Source organism: Leptosomus discolor, chromosome Z (assembly GCF_034619465.1).
Source record: "Leptosomus discolor isolate bLepDis1 chromosome Z, bLepDis1.hap2, whole genome shotgun sequence".
Taxonomy (NCBI): domain Eukaryota; kingdom Metazoa; phylum Chordata; class Aves; order Leptosomiformes; family Leptosomidae; genus Leptosomus; species Leptosomus discolor.
The window spans coordinates 41,477,999-41,505,880 of NC_141419.1; the positions used below are offsets into that span (position 1 = coordinate 41,477,999).

The 27,882-nt window shown below is 40.3% G+C and overlaps 1 protein-coding gene across 1 annotated transcript; it reads right to left on the reverse strand.

The window, feature by feature from the left end:
- Positions 1–5,569: 5,569 nt before the first annotated feature.
- SLC35D2 (solute carrier family 35 member D2) lies at positions 5,570–26,773 on the reverse strand. The gene is made up of 12 exons (XM_086479194.1): positions 26,634–26,773; positions 24,282–24,315; positions 20,861–20,947; positions 18,466–18,533; positions 16,323–16,394; positions 14,323–14,391; positions 13,202–13,304; positions 11,701–11,793; positions 9,176–9,243; positions 8,346–8,424; positions 6,475–6,557; positions 5,570–5,855 (listed from the first exon to the last, which is right to left on the reverse strand). The coding sequence occupies exons 1-12, from the start codon at positions 26,771–26,773 to the stop codon at positions 5,753–5,755; spliced, it is 999 nt and encodes a 332-aa protein (XP_086335320.1). The 3' UTR covers positions 5,570–5,752.
- Between the last annotated feature and the right edge of the window lie 1,109 nt (positions 26,774–27,882).

A 27,882-nucleotide genomic window follows, 5' to 3' on the forward strand; every position in this document is an offset into this window, starting at 1 on the left:
GCCAAGAACAAAAGAAAAAAAAATTTCTATTGCCATTGTTTAGGATTCATAGAGACTAAAGACGGGTCTAAACCAAAACCCTGGATAAGAATACGCCAAACCTTGGGGACAACACACATCAACACTACTTCTTATGGTGAAGAGTTAAAACTCTAGCCCAGACATTTCCAGGGCAAGTTCACACTGAAACCAGAAACACAGGTTTATCTACCAATTTGAAGTCAAAATAATAAAAACTTACTAAAGTCACCTATTACTTTCTATACAGAGAAAGCAATATCACATAACTTCTCACAGAGATTTCTGAAAAGAGGTTACTATCATTATGCCCATTTTACAAACAATGCAATTATGGCATGAACAATTACAGTAATCTATTAACAAGAGAATAGGACTTTCAGCTTTTCTGAACAAAGTATGTTTGAACTAGTATTGAAGTTAAGGACATGTATTAAAACCTTAAGGGGAAAAACACTTATGAGAACAGTATCTCACTGCAAGACAGAGATGAAATCAATGAAATTCAGACTTCAAGTAATGAAAAAAATGTAAAAAGCTAACACATGGAATTTCTCAGGGAAGGCACAGAAGCAGCCTTCACTCTTCTTTGTGGTGGCAATTTGAAACACTATCCATTTTCAAAGATTAGTTTAAACTGGAAAGGAGAAACACTGACGCTTACATGTGCATTTAGGAGAAGGTAAAATAAAATTTGTCTATATATTTTAAAGACATTCTTCCACACTTGACATGAGTCATCTCTAAACCTCTGACACCCAGAGGAGCACCAATATATGTCAAGTGTCACGTTACTGACACCTTCAGCCAGAAAATAATATGCAGATGCACTACAGAGTAAAGATGATGTCTGAATCACAAGAATTGTAGCAATAACTTCTCTGTAACAAGAAGATATAAAAATCATTACCATCTTAGCTTAACAACAACCCAGTTTTCTCACACATAAGCTCTCTCAAAATTTCACCTTGTTTTACCTCGTAAGGCCAGTCAAATCAAAAACGGTCTGAATATTAGAAGGTAAAAGCTACGGATGTCATCTATCTGCACTTCCATAAGGCCTTTGACACGGTCCCCCACAACACCCCTCTCTCTAAGTTGGAGAGATATGGGTTCAATGGGTGGACTGTTCAGTGGATAAGGAATTGGCTGGATGGTTGCATCCAGAGAGTGGTGGTCAATGACTCGATGTCCAGATGGAAAATGGTGACAAGTGGTGTCCCTCAGGGGTCTGTACTGGGACCAGTGCTGTTTAATATCTTTATTAATGATAACGACAGCAGCAATGGGTGCACCCTTAGCAAGTTTGCTGATGACACCAAGCTGAGTGGTGCAGTTGATATGCCAGAGGGACGGGATGCCATCCAGAGGGACCTGGACAAGCTGGAAAGGTAGGCCCAGGTGAAACTCATGAGGTTCCGCCAGGCCAAGTGCAGGGTCCTGCACTTGGGTCAGAGCAACTGCCGTTGGGAGGCAGGAGAAGACATGTCTGAGAGAAGACATGCTAGAGAGCAGCCCTGTGGAAAAAGACTTGGGGGTACTAGTGGAGGAAAAGCTGGACATGAGCCACCAATGCACAGTTGCAGCCCAGAAGGCCATCACATCCTGGGCTAATCAAAAGAAGTGTAGCCAGCAGATCAAGAGAGGTGATTCTGCCCCTCTACTCTGCCCTTGTGAGACCTCACCTCCAGTGCTGCATCCAGCTCTGGAGCCCCCAGCACAAGAAGGACGTGGACCTATTGGAGCATGTCCAGAGGAAAGCCACAAAGACGATCAGGGGGCTGGAGCAACTCCTCTGTGAGGACAGGCTGAGAGAGTTGGGATTGTTCAGCCTGGAAAAGCGAAAGCTCCAAGGAGATCTTATAGTGGCCTTCCAGTACCTGAAAGGGACCTATAAGAAGGCAGGGGAGGGACTGTTCATAGGAGCTAGCTTTAAGCTAGAAAAGGGTAGATTTAGGGGTAGATTTAGGTTGGACATTAGGAAAAAGTTCTTTAATGTGAGGGTGATGGATCATGGAACAGGTTGCCCAGAGAGGCAGTGGAAGCCCCATCCCTGGAGACATCAAGGTCAGGCTTGATGGGGCTCTGAGTAATCTGATCTCATTAGAGATGTCCCTGCTTATTGTAGGGGGGTTGGACTAGATGACCTTTAGAGGTCCCTTCCAGCCCAATGCATTCTATGATTCTACGACTTCCAAAAATATTTACAGTCACAAATTCCCCAAATAATCACTCACTATTCAAGGAACACTTTAAATTTGAATGAGTTGCACTGTGTTTTTCATATGCAAAAATGCTGAACACCTTCTTTAAATGGAAAAAAAAAAAAAAAAAAAAATCACTTCTGTTTGATGATGGAGTCAAAATGCAAACTTCCACAGCTGCCAGTCTTCTCTTTTGCACTTCCAGCTCTACCCATGCTCCCTTGCCATTTTCTTTTCCAGAGGCTGGTAGTGAGCCTGAGATATGCCTACAGTACTTCATGGGCCTAAAATTTGTAAATCAGGCCAAGATACTAAGAGGAAAAATAGTATTTTTTTATGAATGTGAAGAACTGCTCATTCAGCCCAGCCTAAGGTGTTTTTTTTTTCCTGAGGTATGGCTTCTCTGACTTTCCCAGGAATCACTGCAAGAACTTTACACATTCCATGGGTAGAAAGCTTCTTTGGGTGACCACTGTAGTTTTTCTCTCTTAATCTCACCCCATTACAGCTAACCCACTGCTAAGCAATCCCTATAAAATTAAGAGTATGAACAGATCAATGTACAGTGCAATATTCCTTTCCAGTCCAGTTACCATTTTTAAGTTTCTTTGTATGTTCCCTGTAGAACTTAAAAAGTTTTAAAATATTGGACTTACTTCTGAAAATCAGGTTTTGTAGCTAGCACCATGCAATTGCAAGACACTTCTGTGAGGGAATGTGACTTTCAGAAGTCAATCCAATATTTCTTAAAGCTAACCCACTTACTAATACTTTTAAGTATGTATTCTGAAGACTCATGTTCTCTCTAACCATTTTTACCATTTTTCCAAAAGAAAGAAAATGAAGCTTCACACAGCAAATAAGTCATCTAATTTTACAACTGTTTTAATATTTCATTAAACTAATATGACATCTGTAGAAAAGTAAGGTTAGGACTATCTACAGATGCATCCTAAAAGAAATCAGTTCTAAATTACTACCTTATTAACCAAAAGACACAACTACTGAATGAAATCGCCGTTTCTGTAATTGCCTAAATTCTAACATGATAGTTGCGCCTGGTTGAGCCCATATTCCCAGAGTTTCGACCAGCAAATTTACTGGAATCAATATTATATCCACAAATACAGAGGACAATAGTAAGTGACTGAAGCTGAATTGCTTTGTGAAAGGATGCAAGCACTTGCAAGTTATAGCTAGTACGTACCTTTTGTTATTCCTAAATTTATTTTTTAAATTATTCCGAGTAATACTACCATAAAGACTCTGAGAATCAGGTTTGTATTCTAGGTGATAAGTCTGAGTCTGAAAAAACATGACACGAACAATGAATTAAATAAAATCACTTCCAAAGAACGAACTAATGAAACTACTTCAAGTAGCAGTCAATTGTACAGAAAGTAAATATTTGTGCTATGCATGTATGCTTGAAAGCATTTTTACATGTCCATCCACACAAAAAATGAAAAACTTGTTAAAACTGTAATCTGTATCTCTTTATTTGTAAAAGGTACAGCAAAATATTAATGAATTAAATGCATACAGTAGTAGTTCCTTTGTGGGAACTACATCTTATTTAGCAGATGCCATGGTGTGTCCACCAGTATTGCAATCAAATGGCTCTCATAATCTTTTTGTAATTAACAAAATCCTTCCAATGCCTTGTCCTACTGCAGAGAGACAAGGTTCAACAATTAGGATTCTACAGGTAGAGATGATCTGCAGAAAGAGGAGTCCTGTAAAAGAATACACTCAGACATATTGAAGGCTTTTTAAGTATAAAGGAAATCTTTAAAACCAGAAGATCTCTCTGAAGTATTTGCAGAACCCTTTCCCTCCCCAGGTCTTTGATAGGTAGAAAATGGAAGTCCATCTCTCAGCCAGCTGTGGGAAACTCAATAGCTCAATAACTTCTGTTTCCACTTTGACTGTGCCCTTAAATTCCACTTCGACTATCCGCAGTCGCTGCTCCTCTTGCCATTCAAATCCACACAGGCAGTGGGCAGCCCAGTCATTCCCCGAAGCTTCTGGTGTGAGCTACTCATGTTTCTTAGATCTAATCCAGTCTGGTCATTCACATGCTACACACAGAGTAATGCTTTTCAGATTTAGCTGCATTTTAATTCAAGAGGAGATCAAATAAGTCATTAGACTACTCTGGTTCCATGTCAAGGTCTTCTAAAATCTTCTTTTGGTTTGATTATTTTAAAAAAAAACTTGGCTTATGCTTGCAGGGAATCAAGATGTTCAACAAGATTAATTACTCTACTGTCTTCCAGCACTGCAACGCTTCTACCGTGTTTTCAAAGATTATTGCTATATCCTCAGAGACACAGGTAAGCATTATCAATGGTATTTTCAGAGAAGGAAATAAAGCTACAGAGTGGTGCCATTTCATCCCAGATGAAAACCCAGAACCCCATATTCTGGGCCTTTTTTTTTAACCACTGGACCAGCCTCACCCACTGTAGCAACCTTCTGGGCTTGCTCTGAATTTTAAACATAAAATAGTACCAGACAAGCTTTCACTGTATATATAAGACACAATAGGACACTGATCCCTTCCCCTCATTTAAACACAAGTTAGTCTTCCATATATCAATCAGTTTCCCATCTTTTATTTTGTACACAGTAGCAACACTCCTCTGCAACATTAAAAGCTTGTTAGAAACAAAGTATCAGAGGAGGGGACTGTGATATAAAGAGATGAATGCACCTAACAAAAATAGATTTACCTTTTTTATCTCTCCTAATCGCTTGTTTGGTACTGGCTCACACACACTAAAAATCTTTTCAAATATTAAAAAACCCTCTCTCAATTTCCTTCTCTCCTTGATCCTGCAGCAAAATTATGAGGGTTCACTTAGAACAACAGTGACAATTGCAGCAGAACACCATGATGTTGTTGAGGACGAGGAGAAGATTGAGAGAGAATGGCTACATGATGTGTACCAAACACACTAGGCCATATCCTGAATTCTTCAGTCAACACCTACACAAGGAACAATCTGGGGGTACATCTCCTCTTTGCCCCATATGTTCCACATCACTTATACAAGTGCAAATGCATGCGTGACATCATTCTGAATCACTAGTATCTTTCATCTCGTCACTGATAACAAAGATTGCATGTGGCATAAGGCAATGGTGAATCAAGCCTCATGATCCTTACAGGGAATTTTGCCTCAGAGTACTGGCAAACACTGAAACAGAGCTCACAGATAGCACCAAAGTACAAGTAAACGAAGAAATTTACAACTTGAGACTTGCTCATGCCATTCCTTCCTGTAAATTAGCTTGTGGTGTAAAAAAAAAAGCTAAAATTAAACCTGTCCACATGTAAAAAACACGGTGTGCAAGAATATTTCTGAAGCAATGAATGGTGTGCACATCTGTGGCAACTGAGGTAGATTTTTTTTCCTTGTTCCAAATATGTTCCAGCATATATTTATTTAAGTTGTCAGCAATGATAAGCAAATACTAAGCAAATACAAACTTATCTTCGGTCTCTTTCAAGGCAGGCATTTTACCTAATTCTTTGGCTCAGGAAGCGCATTCTCTTCATCCCCATGTTGCGTAGGCTTGCTGTTTCCTCTTAAGGTTAAAAATGAGTACCTCAGTCCTCCTGCCATACTGAAGAAAACAGAATTAACAGAGATGTCAGAGATACCTGATGTTGTATATACCATTTTATAGATACGTACCTTTCCCTCCAAAGGATTAAAGAATGCCAGCTAGCATAAATTAGTAGTGCCTCAGAGCTATGTAAGCCACCTCAGATACTAGCCCTGAGTAGACAAAGATCAATTATCAGTTGCTCCAACAGATTCATACAAACAGATGTAACAGTTCATCCAAGCACAAAAAGTAACAGCTCACAAGTTATAACTCATAATCAATGGGCACAACTCGGTCAGTGTTCTCACTTTCCACACCACTTGGCTTTTACTTGGAAGTCTCACAGCTCAGAACTGCTGCCCATAAAAAAAGAAATGAACTCAATCCCACATAGTAAAACTGCAGGCATGTTTCCACAGTTAAGATACTACCACAGTAAGATTCAATATCTGAAAACAGACATGAAAAGACATAACTAATTGTAATGCACCTTACATCCTGAGGCAGTTCTTCCTCAGGCCAGTAGTTTCAAAACTGCATCACTCAAGTGGGCCAAATCAAACAAAACATAAAACTGTATCTCACTGAGAAATTTTCAGTTTTAACAAATAAAGGCTATTCAAGTTCCACTCACCAAATATTTAGCCCTATAAAGTTTAATATAGAGAATATGTAATCTCCACCAATCAACATTCCAATGTAAGCGATGGATATATTCTGAAAGGAAACAAAAGCCATGTATTTATTGAAGTCAGGAATATACGTTATATCAGTTAATTTACTTTTCTAAGAAAATAGCTGTACTCTGTTGCTGGTGACTCTAAAATCAGCATTTAAATCAGTTTCACAGGATGCCAGCCTTATGGATAACGTAACAGCAAAATAAAACAAAAAAATCAGTATGTTTTCTAAATGCATGAAATGCAAGGAGAGTGACTTTCTGAAAAAAAAAGAAAGAAAATTAAAAAAGAAAATCAGCTATTTGATATTAGGCAAAATGGAGCTATGGCCACCTTCTGAAAATGTACTTGTTTTTAATCTTTAGGAGGCTTCTTTCAAATCCCATTTCTTAAAAGTAGGTTTTGGGTTCTCATGCATAAAAAGTATGCTTTAAAGTTACAATAAAAGCTCTTTATTATTGCTTTAAAAGAGTTACCTCCTTACTTTGCCACCCAAATGTGCATTGAAAACACTTGGCTCAAGTTCAAGGCAGGCACAGTTTGAAGTTAAAGACTCTATCACCCCACCCCCATCAAGTTTGGCTAAAATTGTCCCCTACAGACAGAAGGAAACCTATAGAACTGTGTGATCATTTTACCAACACTTTGTTGGTTTCAAATGTTTTACCAGCTAGCCTGGACAATTACATCATTTCTACCAGTTTCTACTGGGGACTACTGCATCATAAAGTGCTTCTCAACTTTAAAGCTGTTCAAAATGTCTTAAAGACTATTATTGCTCAGAAAATAGAAATAGTGTTGCTCTAGCTTAACGGTTCAATGCAGACATATAAAATTTAAAAGAACACTTTCAGGGCCACAGAACGAAAACTACTAGATTAATCCTGACAGCTTTCAAAAAGAAAACAACTGTGAAAAGAGAAGTACCATCTTCCTTTTGCGGATTTTGCTATGCTGGAGGTATCGTTCTCCTTAGCTATCAACGCAAGGGAGCCTAAGCTAGTTTGGATTCTGATAGTTATTTGGTGCACAAGTGCACAACTTTTATCTCTTGCTAAACCCCCTCCAGCTTAACAGCTCCGTGCTTCTCTCCAACCTGGCTACGAAAAGGTGCTTGGGCAGTCAGTGATGTCCCCAGCTCAGACGTGCTGGCCTCATCAACACAAAGCACCGGTTTTAAATTAAACTGGGTTAGAGAAAACAGACTGCAAGGACACGAAGTTCCGTTTTCAAGATGTGCATGTTCTGGTGTTGATCAATATAGAAAAGAATTTATACAAATCAAAATGAAATAGTCCATTCAGCTAGAATACAAGTTCTCACACAAAGGCTGAAGCAGTTCACGATAAGGTAATACGCTCCTTACTACAGCTTAGCCATTATTGTTACCTGTGAATGCCCTGTGTATTAGCTGCAAGTGAAATTAGTTCAGGCCAAAGTGAAAATGGGTTAGTCTGTCACAGTTTGCAATGGATTTGCACCAAGCCACCTTGACTAACTCTCTGTAACTTCATAAAGAACAGAATCAGGTGACAGAATCTGATGAAATGTGGTTAAACGTACATCTTTTAATTAAAGTCATTTGAGTTTCTCTTGTAGGAAAAATAAAAATAAATCAATACTCACATTGCTTTCTAGACTACATCTGAGCTTCAATGGAAGAAAACCAGGTCACTTTGTGGTGTGACCTTGTTTGGCACAAGCAGTGTCTCAGTATTAGCCCTCATTTTGAGTTTCTAGCTCAAAGCATAATCAGGATCACTGCTGAGTCAATGCTCTTCCCTGTGTATTTGAGCATTCTCATCTCTCCTGCTCCATAACTCACCTTGATGGCACCAACTACTGTTGTTGTGAGTGCAGAATTGTAATGACTGCATAGCACAGTAGAATACATCAAGAGAAACCTAAATAAAGTAAAGGAGAAAATTTAATAAATTCCACCCAGGGAGCTCAAAAGTTTAGCAACACTTTGAAAGGTTCAGCATTTGCTGGATCAGTATTTTCTGGGGTATTCAATTCCACCTGTTCGAAACCCTAAAAAAAGACTCTGTGGATCCATATTTTAAGTTAATGATATGCATATACACAGTACTCAAAATATACATTAAAATGTGCTGCCTGAGCTTTAGTAGAGTCATCCCTATTCTCTGTGCTTCTTAAATGTCAGTATTTCAAGTTAGTTTGACCCCTTGGCTGGTGACACGTGAAAGAGCAGAACAGGATCCAACTCATTTTTCTATTCTTCCTTTGACTCGGCAGTTCCAACAGGACAAAGCACTGTTTCATTACTTTTAAGTCTCCCATACTTTTTCAGGTACTTTAAAGAACAAATGCACTGAAACAGTTTGTATCATAAAGGGCTTACGTTCTATTAGCTGCAAAGAAGTCAGATAATCAGAAGAGACAACCAGCAGAGAGATACTGAGTACAGAAACTAAAAAGCTAAATGTCAACAGACCACTGTACTGTGAGGTTAACAACACAAATAGTACTGAAACAGTTATTTACATTATTAGAAATAATTAAAAGACAAGACAGAAGCCTGGTGGAAAACATATTTTCTTTGATTTTTAACTTATAGTGAGTCGTACATTTGAGATCTGCAATTTGAAACAGTGTCATTAAAAGTCTTACTTGATTGCCCTGTGTCCTTACCCCAACAAGCAGGAAAGAATAAATTGAAAGACAAATAAAAAATTTGTCCAGAGCTGGAAATGTGTTGCCTATTTAAAAAAAAAAGAGAGAGAGAGAGAGAAAGATAATTATGTGCTATATAATCAGCTGTAAACACATATAAAATGCAGTTAATATGACAATACGCAAAAATCACAAAATGCATTTGATTCGTATTATAATTATGAAACATTTATGTTACTACTGGAAACAACTTGATGCATGTAACTTTAGAAACAACAGGATGACAGCTCCCACAATACCTGGATACATTCTTGTAACACGTATAGCAGTAAAGATATAAAACTGCACACTACAAGCAATGAATATAAATACAACACAAAGAGTTTGTGCGTTTATATTTATTGATACAGATACCAATGCTGTGATTAATATTATATAATAAATACTGTCGATATGAGACAGACAAAAAGCAAATAAATACATAATCTCCTTAAAATCTATCTCATACCATAGATTCATTCAGAAACTGCTTTCAAGGTCCAAGTCTGCATTTTTGAGCTCAGAAGTACATTAAATAAGCATCAGTAAGGTCTCTCTGATGAGAGACCATTAAGGTCAATGAAAAGGCTAAATCATCTTTGAAGTCTGCTCCTTAGTAACGTGCAGCAAACAAACACTCAGAGCCACACACCAGTTACTAAGAAACACATCATGGATTCTTTTCCATCTCCAGTAACTCCAGGATATGCCTCATTTTAATCTGATCAGTTTAAAAGTCACCTGTATCAGCAAAAAACTCAGCAAAGGCTGGATATATCCCTGAGAAACAGGATAAAGCCTGATAGTCCATGCTGAGGTGTGGCTAGTTGAGTCTCCACCTGAGGCTCAGCCTGAGGTTAACACCTGAGGCAACAGATAAGTGGGATCTTGGGCAGCTCTGCCCTGCTAGAATCATGCTGGCGTGCAACAAGGAACTGCGAAGTACTACAGAGACACATTCTGGGTCTTCCTTTCTCTTCCACTGCATCATGCTTTCCTGTCCTCCCAGTCAGCCAGCTGGTGAAGAAGTGAGTAACTGGAACATTCACAAGCTCCAGTATCTTACAAGATGTGATAGCTATCATTCCAGAATTAGCTAGAGGAGCAGAAGCAATCTCCCTATCACATAGACAAGGTACTGATATTTTGACTGGCAAAAGATGCATGCTGTGCATTGTCTGTGACAGGCCAAGGCAAAAAGCTCTGCCAGGGCAAAAGCAAGCCAACTTCTATGGCCTGAAAATCTGCTAAATACAGGTGTTACCTACAATGATTTGTTGACTTTTCATCACTATTTTTTTCCACTTTCTCCCCTTTTTCTGTGATTTACTCACTGTGAATCACACTGACACCAGTTATCCACATCATTTAATGGGACTTTTAATATTAAGTGACAAAGCCAATGCTTATGCACAATAGCCACTATGCATTTCTCTGGAATTTATTCATTCTTTTCAGGTAATTGAGCATTAAATTGTTTGTGCTAAATCGACACATAGGCACAACACACTCTAGTTTTCCAACGGAATAAACCTTGCAACAAGGTAAACTTCCCTGTCCAGTTCTCCCAAAATGCCTTCAGCCCTGCCTGCTGGGAAGGCAGCTGAAACCTTACAGCCATACAAACTTGACCACCACTACATCTGACAAGAAGGGCACCAGCTGCATTTTCCTGAACTGGCACAGAGTCATGCTGGACTGACGTCACAAGTCAGAGCAGATCTAAATCCATCATTTTCAGGGAAATGCAGACTTCTGAGAATGCAATGACAAAATCATGTGAGCCCAGGGCACAATAACATACAACAAAGGACACCAGAATGATTTATGGTACTCCCAAGTTCTGCAACAATTTCAGTGGCAAATCTCAAACATTTCCAAAAAGGAATATGAGTGTCTAGACTCATTTTACTAGTAAGAAAAAGGCAACTCAGCAAGTCTGTGAAGGAGTCAGAAAAACACAGACCTCCTGGTCTGATAATTTAAGTACCAGGACATACTGTCCATGGTATTATACTGTATTATGATTAGCTGTGGAGAGTCATGCTGTCGTTCTATGAGAATGTAAAATGTAGGTTACTAAACTAGACTGAGACTAAACAGGAATCTGTTCTGTGCATCAGAATGAGAGAAGGACTGGAAATTGTCTGGTTTTGGTATCTGCAGTCTCAGTTTAGGGCATGCAGCAAATCACGCAGTGCAGCTGGATTCCTAACTAATTGCTCTAGCTGAGAGCCCCCAGTCATACATTAGTTCTCAAACAAAGATTCATATAAGGGCTATCACACAAATTCAGCTTCTCCTTAGAGTTAGTAATTATAAGTTCTTACCTGTGCAGGGCAAGTGGAAGCCACGTATTTCAAATACTAACGTTGAAGTCAGATCACCTCTTTAAAAACAACCAAACAAAAAAATCTACCCAGCCCCCAACTGAAAAATCTGAACAGTTATCAGTCTGAGATACGCAATACTACACCCCTAAGATACACAATATTACTCCTCACCTGGTGAAAGTCTCCAGTGGAAAGGCTAATTATAACTGCTGGAACCACCATGAAACAAGCATTATAGAAAAGGACACCATATTTTCCCAACTCCTGTGAAAAACGAAACACGGTGTCGGGAATTACAAGCCATTTGGGAGCAAAATACTAAATATTACTCTGGCAATCCTTCTGACATTATGTTTTGTCTGCTCATTGACAATAACACCTTTCAACTTAAAATACAAGGTTGTGATCGTCGGATTCAGTGTTTAGTACTAAGCTGAGTTTTCACTTCAGTTACTTTGCATGCTCAGCAGAATATTACCGCTTTGCTATACCTTGAATAGTTTCTATACAAGGCCAGCTAGTCAGAAACTTCCCATGGCACTGGTCCAGAACTGCTCTGTGTTAGACTCCATTTAAGTCTCTGCCTGGCCAAGGGATTACTCATTCCATCTATGGCAAACCAACGACAAAAGCATAGGGCAGGGTGGCTCCATGGGGCGAGCATAACAGGAAAATTAATGAAGTATGATACCTAGATGGAGCATCTGTAATCGCTCGTAACTGATGGAACTTCACGCAACTTGACGGATGCCATATATACTGTTGGTTAACTTTCTTGGCACAGAGGCAGAAGATTAGGGGAACGAAAAAGCAGACTTTCCTTCCTCCAGATTCAGCGATGCTACTTATCAAATCTCTCCAGCTTATCTCTTGCTTTAAAATGAAACCCCGTATTTTGCAGAAAACTGTGAGGCCATTAAGTGCTGCTCATAAAGAAAAATACAGGCTCTGGATTCGATGTGACTCCTGAGATTATTAAAAGATATATATTTCCACTGTGCAGACTGAACCACAAAAGTCAGTGACAAAACCTCTGCCCAGCATCTCCAAGACTGCTCTTTGCTACAGTTTGGTATGTTTTCATGGCACTGTATCGGAAGAGCAGCCTGCTCAATGTTTACATAAAGTACAATTCATCACGGTATTGCCTAATTCTTCAGCATACCTGGGTTTGTTGTAGATTTGCTTTTAGATAGCCAAAAAAGGTATCAGTTGGTGTGGTTATTGACTCAAACTGGCAGGTCTCTGTTCCTAAAGACAAGTTTATTTTACATAAACCTCACTTAAAGTGTGTTTCTAGTCAAAAAGTCATCTTACTTAGATATACATATAAAGTTTACAGGTAAACAATTTGCTTTTGGTTTGCTTTTATTTTAATTTTTTAGCCAAATGCAACATTTTAAAGCCACTGCAAATGCTGCCTAAAACACTTGGGAGAAAATAAAATACACTATTTAGCTAAGCTTTGCCTGAGATACTAGTAACAAGTTTTTCCCAGGCTGTTCTGTATTAAGGATGCACATATCAACTGAAATATGAAAGCAAATTAAACTATTTATTAGTTCAGAACTATATGATCTGAACTAATAAATAGTTTATGATCATAAAGTCATGTAGTAAGTAACCCACAGTCACCATATTGTCATAATGTTAAATTCCACCAACTAGTTACCTTTGGATCGATTTTCTGCTTTGTGTAAACTCCATTTGCTGCTGTGAAGATATCATTTAGCAATACAAAGATGTAGCCCTCCAGATTAAAAGACAGATCAGACCTGGGAAAGAAATATTATATTGTAAACAAGCAAACAGTATCCAATACATTGCATTACCTTGTTTATCTACAGAAACATCATAAACAAGGAAATCCAAATCCTGAGAACTCCAGCAAGTCACAGGTTTTGCTTTAAGCTTTCATTGTAAGTCAAAGTACTTTACATTTCTTCAGTCACAGGACTATCATAAATGAGTCACCAGAGAGTTCCCAGTACACAGTGCAGAAGTGGCAGGAAACCTTCAGTTTTCATTCTGTGAAAAATTCCATCTGTCTCAATCCTGACAACCTGTCCAATTATTACTGAGTATATTTATCTACTTTTTTTAATAAAAAAAGTAACTAGGGAATAAAGTTTTTTACAGTCAGACCAGACATATTGTCATCCTTTCTGTTTTGACTAGTTACCTCATGGATATAGGGTAATTCATTTAATAGGACATGGCTTTATCCAAGTCACATCATATGGAAATTATTTACCTTTGTACATAGCAAAGCCAAGACACAAAAAGTAACATTACATTTCCAGTTAAGTAAAGCAGTATTCAAACAGAAAGAAAACAGAGGAGACTAGTATATGAGTGCTTTGTGAACTTAATCTCACATTTGAACCTTTTCAAAGTGATTAAAAAAATAGACATTGCCTAAATCAAAAATATTTGACAACAAAAAATCAGTCTTTCTATCCAGAACGTGTTTTTCTAATATTATTAAAATACACTGATACTATGAAATAAAAGCAGTATTCCTCACACAGTTTTAACTTGCTTCATTTATGATCCTGCAAACACAGAAAATCTAGGGGGTGGGAAAGAAGCACCCAAATACCTCCAGCTGGAGCTAAATTTCTCCCTTTGTGTTCCCACACCTTCCAATGATGTCACTAGAGAGATTTTCCAATCAACTTAATCCACAGTAAGTAATCTCAACTTAGGTTTATTTGGCACTCAACAAGGAAAAAATCCTCCTGTTATCCCTCTTCTCAGAACACAACTTTGTTTAACAAATGGAAACCTTACCCAGCTGCTATGAAAGCCCCAAGAATGATGGCAAATACGCTGACTATAATACTCAGTGGGTATCGCTTCCTGTAGACAAAAATTAGACAGATCACTTTCATTACTTGAAGAGGAGATTAAACAGCTGTCTGCCTGAAAAGTTTCAAAGCAATTAGTAACCACAGAACATTTAACAGGAGGGCACAGTCTTGATAACCTTACATAAGCAATGTGACTGACCATGTGCCACGCTGTCAGACCTTGGCCCTGAGAAAAGGGATTGAAAAAGCACTGTAAGCATTCTACTACTAGATAATTTTAAAAGTACAGATTAAAAGTTTAAAGTAACAGTGCTGAAAGAAACTGTAATTTACTGTGTACTGGTATTCATAATGGACATATTTCAGTGTCTCCCAGTAATACAATAAAGGAAAATCACTACACATCTCTCATGTAGTTTTTAATCTCACATTTCTTGGAGAAGATGTTGTACAGCACACTATCTGGGCTATTTTTCAAACAGACACTTCTTTTGAAGTCAAACTGAAAGCTTGTACTTGAAGGGAAAAGCACAGAAGCTTATGATATTCTTCACTACATCTACATCAGCACTGCCAGAGTAGCGGAAAGCATACCATAAAACTATTCCACTTCTTACAACTGTATTACTTTATTTAGAAATGTCTTAAGCACTTATTTTTGCACCATACTGCAACGTGCCTTACAGACATTCCCCTAGTCATTCTCTCAGGCTAGCCCCCAGCTCTGAGCTGGCCAGTGAGAAAAGATCCATCAAAACAAAACGTACAATGCTCTTGGAGAAATCCTGTGTGTCAAAGGAGCACAGCTGTGGACACTGTCCCAACAACAAAGCTGTACGCAGTCTCCAGACATACTGGGCTTTGATCATAATGACTCTTGACAGTAACAACCCAAACCTTGACCGCTTTTTAAATCCTGAGTTAAGCCAGAACAGTCTCTGGAGTCCTTTCATTTTAAGTCCTGAGGAAATATGCTGCAGCAGTCTGTATGAACACAGCACTCTACTCTTAAGCTTCCCTTAGGTTAGGATGTTGCTTGCACTCATGCACCACATTGCTGTAGTCCAGCTGACAATCAATGACAACCTCACTGACTCACATTTTCCTCGCTTGCAGGAGTCCTCAGGCCAACAGGAGAAGCCAGCAAGTTCTGTCTTCCCTGTGAGAACTTACAACTAGAAAAGAATCCTGGAGCATCCCCAAATATAAATCACATTGATAACTGCTGCTTCAACTAAAAGGAGATGACTACCTACTTGGTGGCTTTTGAAAAGCTTTTCCCCTGACCATCACTCTCATGTTGCCTGGGTTCAGCTTCAGCAAGCTGTTTTTCCCCTTGTGACCTCACCTTAACCAAGCACAAGCTATCTGGATAGAACTATGACAGTGACAAAATTTAACGTATTTATATTCCTGTTCTTCCAAGTCAGTACAACTGAAACTAAGTGATCCCAGTGCATTAGCATACACTTCTTAATTTCTTGCTAAAAATAACAGAGGTATCTATAACAAAGGAGTTTTCTGATCTAACAGCACACTGGCAGATACCATTTTGCTTCATTAAACCATTGTTTTTAGGCTTGACCCAGAAAGCTACTCTACATAAGCAGACTGCCACACTATCACCACTGTTTTGAGACACAAGGACCCGTCTGAAGCAGTTTGCAGCTTAGGGGCCTCTGAGACGAGACACAAACCATAACCACTAAAAGTGTCTGAGTTGTGCTCTGCTTACCTGACTCCTGTGCAACAGTCAAGAAAATGAGCTGTGTAAATGAGAGCAAGCTGAATTTTTTTCCTGTATTCACTAAAACGCATGTATCTATGTCTTCAAAAAAGCTACGTAAAACCACTTTCTTTGTTTTTCTCTATTTGACACCAAAAACACTCATTCAATATTCTGATGAGATGCCACAAGTAACCCATATATGATACGATCTAAAGCAAAAGTATCTTAAATAAAAAAAAAAAAATGATCACCCAAGTATGATGATTTCCAGCAGTAAAGTAAGTGGAATGGTAAACTTCCTGAGCACTGTAAACATCGGCAAACTGTCGGGGAAAAAAAAAAAATCCAAGCGTAGCGTCAGATTAACAGCATTTTAACGTTCTAATTCTTACCTAATTTTACTAAGCAGAGGATGAAATCGTTAGTCCAGCAATAAGCAACCAAAACAAATATCCAGCCACTTAGCATATATAAAAAAAAATGTCAGGCTGACACTAGAGGCAGATTAGATAACCAAGTCATGGAAAAATAACAAGATTTGCCAGTCTGTAAAACAATGTAACTGGCTACCTTCTGAAAGGTCCCTCTGCATCAATGAAATGCAACATGAAAGCTAGCTTTCCACCTATCATAGCCCCCATGAAATAATTCTTTCTGAAGACTTCATGGGCAGGGTAAGTAAAAATTATTTCTATTGTAAACTTAGAGGACATACAATAAACCTGTCTCTGAAAACACGTAACAGAAATAAAATACAAAGTAAACATGCTTAGTAAAGAAGCTGTACTTTCAAAAAACTAAAATAAATCCACAAGAAAAAATCAGAGAAAGTACAACAAACACAAAAGATGGGACCAGCTGCAAGTACCAAACAGCTACTTCTGAACTACACATTGCTAGTCCACATGAAGTAATGCAGTTGGGAGTCTTTAATTGGAGAAAACACTTGCACCTGACCCACTGGAAATCTCACAGCATGGCCATACGGACCAATTAATCCTCTATTTAAGACACCACTAGCAACTGCATTAATAAATGATACAAAACCTAACACAGAGTTTAATCACTTTACAGCAGGCATTTTGAAGTTATGGATCATCTACACCCCACAGATAACCCAAACAAGGTGTAAAATTCCATAACATAAACAAATGTCACATAACATATCAAAACACAATGTAATGAAACACTAATGGTAGAAATGTTGCAGCCATTCTTACTTTTCTGCTATAAAAATTAGTTACGAATAGTAAATCTAAAAGACATATGTCAGCTGTACAAGGAGATGGTGCACTTAGGTTTAAAACAACCTACTAGGCTTTTTATTTTTAAATTACAGTTAGGGAAACAGGAAAGAAGAATCCACAAATTGAACTTTTACAGGATCGAAACTACTTCCATATTCACAATGGCTGAAGTGCTATTATGGGCAGTACTGCCAAGTCCTTATGTCTGCCTGAACAGTCACTTGAGTGGAAGAACTTCTGAATGCGTACAACAAAAAGTTGCCAAATCAGGCATCTAATTTTCCTACTCAGAGAAAATTAATTCTATAAATAAAAAGAAATATAAACAAATTAAAAGTAATAGATTTCCTCTCCCAGCGTCTGTCTCAACGTTCTGAAATGCTGAAAACCTGCAAAATTCTCTGTTTTGGTTCAGAGATTACTACCAAATCCTCAGGAGCCTGTAATAACACACAAGAAACCACAGCAATGGTAGTGCTGTAACTTCCAATCCTTGTGTAGCGATCATGCTTCTGCACTCCCACAGAAAATTTGGTTATTCTTACAGCAGGTTCTCTACATAGCTTACATCTTTCTAGCACTAGCATGGAAGCAAGTCTCATGGATGTATGCTTACAGGCATAAAAGAGCCAGCAAGCCCTTTGGCAATCTCCCCACAACACGCTTTTGGTGCTCAGCAGGGCTAGACCGCTGCCACCACCCCACTACACAGTATTTTTTTCCATCTCTTGGCGATTCCTAAATAACCTGCACCGACATCATGGTACAAATCTTTCCTTTAATCTTCTTCCTTCAAAACCGTCTTTCTTACAGCTTTCATTCTCTCTGGTTAGGACACCCAGGAAATGCTGGATGCTTGGGTGTGAAGGAAAAGTGAACGCACTTTCATTGTCACTGAGAAGTATTGTGATTTTCTGTCAGTACAGGCCTGGCTAAGCCCCCCTTAAAAGAAGCATACCACTTGTAAACAAATCAAATGCTCGGGTAAGAATTTCATAACAGTATAAGGGGTTTAGACAGACAGACAGACAGACATTATATGCAATTAAGTCCCTATGCAATGCTCTTCTTTAGTGTTTATTTTTTACCCCCACAAAAGAAAAGGGTAAAATCCAAACAGTCTACTTTTAACTTCCATTTACTGTACCTGAGTTTGCTGGTACTTGATAATCCACTTATGTGGTTTCCAACATAAATCAGAGGCAGAGGAAACAACTGTGATAAAATTAAAAGCACAACTCAGATTATTATGTGTTGAAGCACTGTTGAGAAACTTTACTTGACAGAATTTGATAACTGTAGTATCAGACAGAGATTTTTTAAAGGAAAATAAATGCAACTATGCTGCAAACTGATCTGCAGCTCTCGTTCATGTGACCATTCACAACCACAGCTTCACTGATTTAATTAGAAGAGCTGCAATCTACCTCTAATGAGACTCAGACTTCATTTAGAGTAAATCTTAATCAGTTTTATTTGTATTTCTATAATCCTCAGATCAATGCCCGTTCTAACATTTTAATTTTAGGTATAAAAGTAGTATTAATAACAGTAGCTAAATAAACAAGAGAACAGGTGGAATAAAATAATGAATAAACTATAAGTATGCTGTGCTTCTCTAGGTACTCCACATATATTAGTATGCCTGGAAGATCCACCATTTCAGATATACCCAAGAAATTATGCTATGCAAGATACTAAAAAGAAAAGATAAGTATACAGGGTTAAATTAAACTCTGCCTTTTCCAGCTTCTAGCATAATGAGACCGACTCACACAGAAACATATGGGCCCTAACACGATACAAAGAAAGAATAACAGAACTGTAGAGCCTTAAGAAAATGTACAAGAAGTCAGGCATCCCTAAACAATATTCAGCTGCAGCTCAAAGCTGTTAATTCTCCCACCACAGAAAAGCTGCAGAAGATCAAAACCTGCCAATGTAACCAATGGGGACAAAGGTGGTGTGTACATCTAGTGCCATTCACTATCGGTCAAGTGGAGCTGAAACAGTAGAAAGACAAAACAGATCCTCTATCCTAATGTGATAATAGCTGCTGGTTTTGTGCCTATACTTGCTTCTGGTGACACTGTGTTTGTGGAGGCTATGCTCTCTCAAAGAACTGTGTGCTGGAAAAGCATGCAGAGGAATGGGCCATATTTTGTCTACGTTAAAAATTCTGCATTTCTTTCACAGTGAAGAGAAGAGAGGAGAAAAGTGCAGTAGACGTTAACTACAGTTAAGTTAACTTTTAAGCAAAAGTAACAGTAAAAGCAAACAGGACTATAAAGTAAACACAAGTAACATATTCAGCCTGTCAACATAAGTTTGCAAAAATTTTGTAACGCGTCATTTCTTTTGCAGATTTTTATTTAGAAAAATTTGTTTTATTTCTTTCATAGGATGAAAACAGACCTGACCTTACATTCTCTTTCCTCTGCTATTTGTCTATTGTAAAGATGGTGGAGCAAAGAAACTTCGAGGTCTCAGCAAGTTCTTTATATACAGAACTCAAAACTACACACTGGGAAACCTTCTTCTTTTGTATTTGGGAAAAAAATAAGGATTGTCCATTTTCTAATCGATGCTGTAGATATTCCTACAAGATTTTTATACGCCAAAATGCCAATTATATCAACATGCATTAAGAATTAACAGTATTCACCAGTGGCTGCAAGACATTCACAGTAAAACTTATACTCATTGACAAGATTCTGCAATGAAGATGCTGTCCTGAAAAGCTATGATACTGGAGACCTGCACAGAGCTATGAGCTAACTCTGTATCTCTGCACAAACACTGACCGACACCCTGAAACAAGACATAAATACACAGGCTTATGGATCAAAGTAAAGCTCCAGCAACACTGCACATGGATGCAAAAATCTACAAGTGTCATTGCTGTAGTCATTTCAGATCCCAGTTCCCAACCTGAGATAATAAAAGCCCTTCTCATATTTTCTCTGTCCGGCCTCTTTAGACCATACACACCTGAGGTCTGTACCTAGCAGCTATCCCTTACCTACAGTGTTTTCAGTAGGCATTATTTTAGCCCCTCCTATGGAACATAAATCTTACATTTGGAGTCAACTGTTGTTTGGGTTTTTTGTCTATCATATATTCTTCTTCTCTCATTTCATCACGTCCCATTCAAATTTCCAAGCAGCCTTTCTCCCTTCGTGCATTGATCAAAATTCTTTCTTAAACACAGATCTCACACTGATCCCACAGGGAGCTGTATACATGCAGAAAAATACTTCAGGAATCTGAAAGCATTCACCCAGATATATGAGGGTATAGCACCCTTTCCCATGTACTGCACAACAAAACAGCACCAGATTTCTCTGCAAACAAAAGGCCAGAATATTGAAGTGAAATTAAAATTATCAAACCCAATATTAAATGAAACAAAGATATAAACTACAAAATTTGACAAACAAATCCAAATTTTTTTCTGTTCTTCTTTTATATCTTGTCTCCATAAGAAAGAATGCCACTATAGAAGGTAAAGTTATTAATATTAGGACCTACGTAATCCTTACCTTCACAGGTATACTTCTGTCAAAATCAGGAAAGTGAACAATCTTATTTAATTTTGACACATACAAGATAACTATAGTGGCTGCCATCTAAACAACAAGAAAAAAGAAGTCATGTAAGAGCAAAATCGAAATGTATGAATGAAAGAACTGCTTCAAAAACAAAATCTTTACATGCATTTGATAAATGCTAGGTATTACATATTTCTTTCAAACAACAACACAGCATGCAATTAAAAAACTGTAATAACTTTATTTAGCCAGTCATTTATTTAGAAGTACAATACAGACATATGCTTTACTAGCTTGAGAAAATTAGTGACACCCTGTGAAACAATGCATTCTGAGAAGGAGCCAAGAAAATAAAACAGGACACGATCTCAGAATAATCATGCTATTTTCACTCAGGGTATTGTTTAGTCTCCCAAACCACTCCTACAGCTTTTTTGGTAATGTGAGACAGTGGTTGTGCATTGATCAGTTTGTTGACAACATGAGGAAGAAATAATAAAGATATGGACAGAATGAAGAAGAATATCTAGGCAATCGCACACTGTAAGAGATAATGCAGGCCTCAAGCAGGGAAAAATAAAGTTAAAATTTTCCTTATATAAAAATAAAGTCATTGACTATCTAGAGGATGGGGTAGAGTCACGTTCTGCAGACTAAACCATTGTACCATATTATAGGTACTTCACAAAGTGTTCAGGGAACTCTTGGAAGGACTGGTCAATAAAAAACGGAAATTATATTGAGTCTTAGGCTCTGCAAAGAAATAAAGCTCTATCTTTGCCCTTAATATCAATTATTGCCGCATTTTCTAGTCTTTGGCTTCCACTGAAACGTGATGTGTGATTCCTTGAGCAGTCTGGATGTGTGAAAATCTCTTTCCCCCTCTCACACAGCAAAGACTTTACAAGACATTTGACTCTCTTCAGCACCAAACAGTAGAGGTGTCAGACTTGCAGAACCCTGTTTTCACCTCTTCCTCACTACCCCTTTGGCTTGTAACCTTGGCACAAAGTAAATCACCTCTTTTAAATGTATTTCCCTAAAGAACACTTGCTTCCAGGCTCCATCTTTCCCAGACATCCCTCCACAGAGTCAAACGTTCGTCTTCAAGGACCATATACACAAAGATTTGAACTTCAGTTTTACTATGATGCCTACTACAACAAAAATAACAAAAAACATGTATCTGCTTGCAGTACTGCAAATTGCCCACAGGCAAATAAGGCAACCAACCACCAAAACTGGTGGCAGTCCTACTGGAAAACTGCTGGGAAAGGGGGGAGAGATTTATGAGGAAATACACAATTTGTCTACAAATAGGGGCAAATATCTCTGCATATAATCCACAAATGCTCAAGGACTCTCACAGGAATGAGGTGGGTGCCCTGGTGACAGAGGATACAAAGAAGGCAGAGCTACTGAATGCCGCCTTTGCCTCTCTGTACTGCTGGAGACTGTCCTCAGGACCCCCAGACCACTGAGGCCCCAGAGGAAGTCAGGATAAAGGAGGAGTTTGCCTTGGTTGATGAGGACTGGGTTAGGGATCAATTAAACAATCTGGACATACATAAATCCATGGCCCTGATGGGATGCATCCGTGGGTGCTGAGGGAGCTGGTGGAAGTCATTGCTAGACCACTCCATCATCTTTGCTAAGTCTCCATCATCTTTGGGGAACAGGTGAGGTGCCTGAGGACTGGAGGAAAGCAAATGTCACTCCAGTCTTCAAAAAGGACAAGAAGGAGGACCCGAGTAACTACAGAACAGTCAGCCTCACCTCCATTCCTGGAAAGGTGATGGAACAACTTATCCTTGGTGCTGTCTCTAGGCATATCAAGGATAAGAGGGTCATTGGGAGCAGTCAACATGGCTTCACCAAAGGGAAGTCACGTTTGACAAGCCCGATAGCCTTTTATGAAGACATAATCAGGTGGACAGATGATGGGAGTGCAGTGGACGTGGTTTATCTTGATTTCAGTAAAGCATTTGACACCGTCTCCCACAGCATCCTCGCAGCTAAACTGAGGAAGTGTGGTCTGGATGATCGGGTAGTGAGGTGGATTGTGAATTGGTTGAAGGGAAAAAGTCAGAGAGTTGTGGTCAATGGGACAGAGTCTAGTTGGAGGCCTGTAACTAGTGGATCCCTCAGGGGTCAGTAATGGGACCAGGACTATCCAATATATTCATCAATGACCTGGATAAGGGAATAGAGTGTACCCTCAGCAAGTTTGCTGATGACACAAAACTGGGAGGAGTGGCTGACACACCAGAAGGCTGTGCTGCCATTCAGAGACCTGGACAGGCTGGAGAGCTGGGCGGGGAGAAATTTAATGAAATACAACAAGGGCAAGGGTAGAGTCTTGCCTCTGGGAAAGAACAACCCCATGTACCTGTTGGGGTTGGGGACTGAGCTGTTAGAGAATAGTATAGGGGAAAGGGGCCTGGGGGTCCTGGTGGACAGCAGGATGACCATGAGCCAGTAATGTGCCCTTGTGGCCAAGAAGGCCAATGGCATCTTGGGGTGTATTAGAAGGGGTGTGGTCAGTAGGTTGAGAGAGGTTCTCCTCCCCCTCTACTCCGCCCTGGTGAGACCACATCTGGAATAGTGTGTCCAGTTCTGGGCCTCTCAGTTCAAGAAGGACAGGGAGCTGCTTGAAAGAGTCCAGCGTAGAGCCACAAAGATGATGAAGGGGGTGGAACATTTCCCTTACGATGAAAGGCTGAGGAGCTGGGTCTCTTGAGCTTGGAGGAGACTGAGGGGTGACCTCATTAATGTTTATAAATTCGTAAAGGGCGAGTGTCAGGAGGATGGAGCTGGGCTCTTCTCGGTGATGGCCAATGACAGGACAAGGGGCAACAGGTGCAAGCTGGAGCAGAGGAGGTTCCACATTAACATAAGGAAGAACTTTTTCACTGTGAGGTTGGCAGAGCACTGGAACAGGCTGCCCAGAGAGGTTGTGGAGTCTCCTTCTCTGGAGACATTCAAAACCTGCCTGGACGCGTTCCCATGTGATCTACTGTAGGGGGTCTTGCTCTGGCAGGGGGGTCGGACTAGATGATCTTTCGAGGTCTCTTCCAACCCCTAACATTCTGTGATTCTGTGAAACATGCACTTGCTAGTACATATCGTGGCAGTTTTGAAGGCCAGATTTCTTAATTATTGAACTCTACAATTGGAAACAAATGGTATTTCCAGTCCTTTACGTGACGCTTCCCAGGCAATAGTTTTGACTTGAGCTGCAACCTCCTTGCTCTCACTAAAACAAATTATGCTTCCTCCTAGTGTATCTAATCCAGAAGACAAGCAGTGCAGTATAAAGAGATTTGTCCCTCCTAAAATACATCTCTATGCTAACATTAATTTAACTTACAAAATAATGAGTACATTTAGTATGCTTTACTTGTGAACATACCTGTCCAATTCCAAGAAACACTGGTGACGGGAAGCTGAAAAACATAAACAGATACTTAATACTGAGGAAAGGGGAAAAAAAAAAAAGGAGGGGAAAAAAAAGAAAAAAAAAAAAAGAAGAGTTTAAATTTAGCACCACAGTTAACAACTGGTCATGTGGATGACTGGCCTGTCTTTCAGCAGAGCTCAGGAACTGCTACACTTACTGGAGTCCTAGTATTTTATGTCTGCAGCAAAACACAGTTGCATCCAAATAATACAGCATAGGGACAGCTGACCAATGCTAAATTGCATAATTTGTTGACACATATACACTATACATCCTGAGATGCTAATAGTAAGTTAAATCCCTTGCACTCGCCCTAACTTGGAAGCTTATCTCCACAGCCCAAACACACTAGCAGTATGTTTTTGTGAAAAGAAAGTACTAGGTAAAAGTCGTAGAAATATCTTTTGTCCACTAAAATAGCTAAATTCCTACCATACTGCTTGACTTAGCTTTAGCTAAAAGCATGGATACTTGTATGCTAAGAAAGCAGAAACTTTAGCAGGACACCTGAACAGCCTGAGCACCTCCATTTTTTCCCCTAAATTCACATCAAGTTAAAACAAATAAAGGCGTGGCAGTAACTGTTAATTATCTGCATGCATATCGAAACACAAGCAAAGAAGTTATTTACAATGGATGGCTACTTTATACCATAACCTCTCTGCCCAAAAGCATGAGATGCCAAGGAGCCCCCTGAATGTGACAGCTCCTGCTGCCTCCCAGAAGTCAGGCAGCATTTTGCTGCACTGCACTGTCAGGGATGATCACACACAAACCTTCATCCAGGCAATCCAGATAAAACCCATTTCACTCTCCGTGCCTCCCTGCACTAACTCACGCCTAAGGAGGGCCCATGTTCTCGACAAGCTTTGTAATTTTCGGTTATCAAGGTTCCTTGAGGTTGCGGCTATTTATCACAGAAGCCACTAGGAACTGCTATACTACTTGATGTGCTGAGAAATGCGCATCTCCAGTGAGCACCACAGGGATAGAAAGACAGTATTAGCAAAACAAAGAGACGTTCTGAACCGCAGCAGGAAGGCCGTTAAGAACACTGGAGTCATGACATAGATAAAGCTGTAGAAGCAGCCAGTAGCAAAAGAGATTGTGGGATATAGTATCCCAGAGAAAAAAAAATAGCAGAAGAAACAGGAATTCCATTTATAATCATGTGACACCTGGACTGTGTTTTAGTTTGTACTTACAGCTACACCGTATCACTACGGAGATTTCACTCTGTATTACACAGTCTTCTCCAGACATTTTTAATTTGCCAAGCCCTAAACATTCCCAGCAATGCCATAAGCTCTTTATACAAAGTTTAGGCTTACTGATGGGCATGCTGTCCTTGACCATCTTTCACAGATGCACTAGATGTCTGCCAGGGACTTAGAGGGAGCCACAGACTGTATGATGAAAACCACTATAAAACAAAATCTCCACTTGCCTCATGTATCATTTCTGGGAGATGTTATACACAGCTCTTACGTGTTCAAATAGCACCAAACTTTAGAAAATAACAGCAAGTTTTGCTTTCTAACTTTTTTCCTTTTGTTTTTTTTCCTCTTCTATTTTCAGTTTATAATGAGCTGAAACACAGCAAAGCCAGAGCAAACCTTTTAACTAAAGAATATTAATGGTGAGGAGCCTACATCTACAGAACAACCGTTCCGTATGGGATGCCCCACCAAGTCAAAGACGTAGTTCTTCAGTGTTTTTATGACTAAGAGATTTTTCTGAGGTTCATTTTTCAGTTTTGGCTACGTCAGAAAAGAAAGGTGCTCGCAGGAAGGTAAGGGGATTGTTTGGCAGGAACAGTTGGGGGAAACGATGTTTCCCTGAAGGGTCTGAGCTGGCGCCACCAGCAAACGCCAGCCCGGACTCTGGGAATAGCGAAAGGCCTTCGAGGAAAAGACTGGCATGCTTCAAAAACACGCCTGGCCAGGACGCTGCCGCCTGGCGACGTTGCAGAAGTGGTACATCCTGGGCATAAACGGGGTCTGAAACTGGAGAACCGGCCCGAGTCTCAGCACGTTCCCCGGCACCTCCGGTGCTGAAAGTGCCTGTGCGCCAGCTGGTGCCCTGGACCCGAACTTTACGAACGCCTCGGGGTCATGGTAACGGTAATGAAAACGCTTCCCCGCCGGGCGGTGCGGACCCACTCTGCTTCGGGAGCGAGCTACAACCTGTCCTCGCCGGGGGAAGAGCGGCACTGCCACCAGCCCTCCACAGGAACGGGCCGGGACAGGCCTCGCCGCCCGCTCTGCCGCGGCCTGCGGCCCGGCCCGCGCCGCCGGCCCTCACCTGTAGGCGCTGAGCAGGGCCTTGTTGACCAGCACGATGAGGAAGGAGCACGTTCCGTAGAAGAGGGCTGAGAGCACCCTGGGCAGCGCCGAGGGCGCGGCGGCGCCTGCCGCCTGCCCCGCGGCCTGCCCGGCGCTCATGGCGGCGAGGAGCGGCGGCGGGCAGCGCCCCACCGCGGGCTGCACTACGGCCCGCGGGGCCGCCACCCCCTCCTCCCCTCCCAGGCCCGGCCCGGTCCCGTCCCGAGCGGCGGGGGCCGGCGGCGGCCGCAGGGCGCCCCCTGGCGGGCCGGCCGCTGTGCGGAGCCCGGGCCCTGCCGGCGGGGCCCGGCCGCCGCCCCCCGCTCCGCCCCGCCTGGCAGCAGCCGCGCTCGCCGAGCCTGGGCCTGGCTTCAGAGGGGCTCCGGCACGTTTGTCAGGCCGTGAAAAAGCCTAAAACATTTGCTCTGGGTGGTTAACTTCCGTCAGACTTCAACAGACGGGTAAAATAAACACCTCCATGCCCTGCCGCAAGTCGGGCTGACACGATCGCAGAAACACGGGAGAGCCCAAGTATTTAGCAACTACCAAACAGCGTACACTGAACTTGAAAATTAAACGAAGTTTTTATTCAAAGCGTCTATTAAAGTGACAGCACATCCACTCTTCTGCTGTTAAGTCACACCAAACTACAACTCAATCTTTCAAAACACTGAACACTTCAAGATTTCTTGTATGTAATCACTTTTTAATGAAGCAAAAAGCAAGTCTTCCACATCCCCTTTTTTTTTTCCATTCAGTATTTTAACCAAAACCTGTCACGACGCAAAACTGCTTCAGCTGTCTTGAATTTTGTCTAGAGGCAAGTACAATTCAATGCATCCATCATACTTGAAGAAATACTCCGCAAGTTGCCCGAAACGTCATAGCTGACTGGGAAAAAAATTAATAACAAGAAAATCAAACCTAATGAAGTAAGTTATGGCTCCTGTCTGCAACTGGCTGGTAATTACACAGTCTTGTGCCCTGTGAAATACTACGTAGGAGCAATTCTGAGTTGTTGTACTTAGAAGAACAGATTTATGCTCAGGGCTCATTTGGGATCAGGCTATTTGCATGCAGCCAACTGAGCAGTCAAAAGCATGTAACTTATTTGAGAAACTCCAAACCTACACACACAAATTACCAGTTTTACATAGGCTACAAAACCTACAACTACAGCGTTTCATAATTTTAATCCCAAAAGACACAAAACAGAAACAAATGAGCCT

What these genes read in the sequence shown, in the direction of transcription:
- SLC35D2 (XM_086479194.1), bottom strand. Translation starts at nt 26,773, where the DNA reads ATGAGCGCCGGGCAGGCCGCGGGGCAGGCGGCAGGCGCCGCCGCGCCC. An exon ending in TCAAGTACCAGCAAACTCAG is followed by an intron (nt 16,395 to 18,465) that starts GTACAGTAAATG and finishes TTTCCCCGACAG; the next exon opens with TTTGCCGATGTTTACAGTGC. An exon ending in CTGGAAATCATCATACTTGG is followed by an intron (nt 14,392 to 16,322) that starts GTGATCATTTTT and finishes TTTTGTCTACAG; the next exon opens with GAAGCGATACCCACTGAGTA.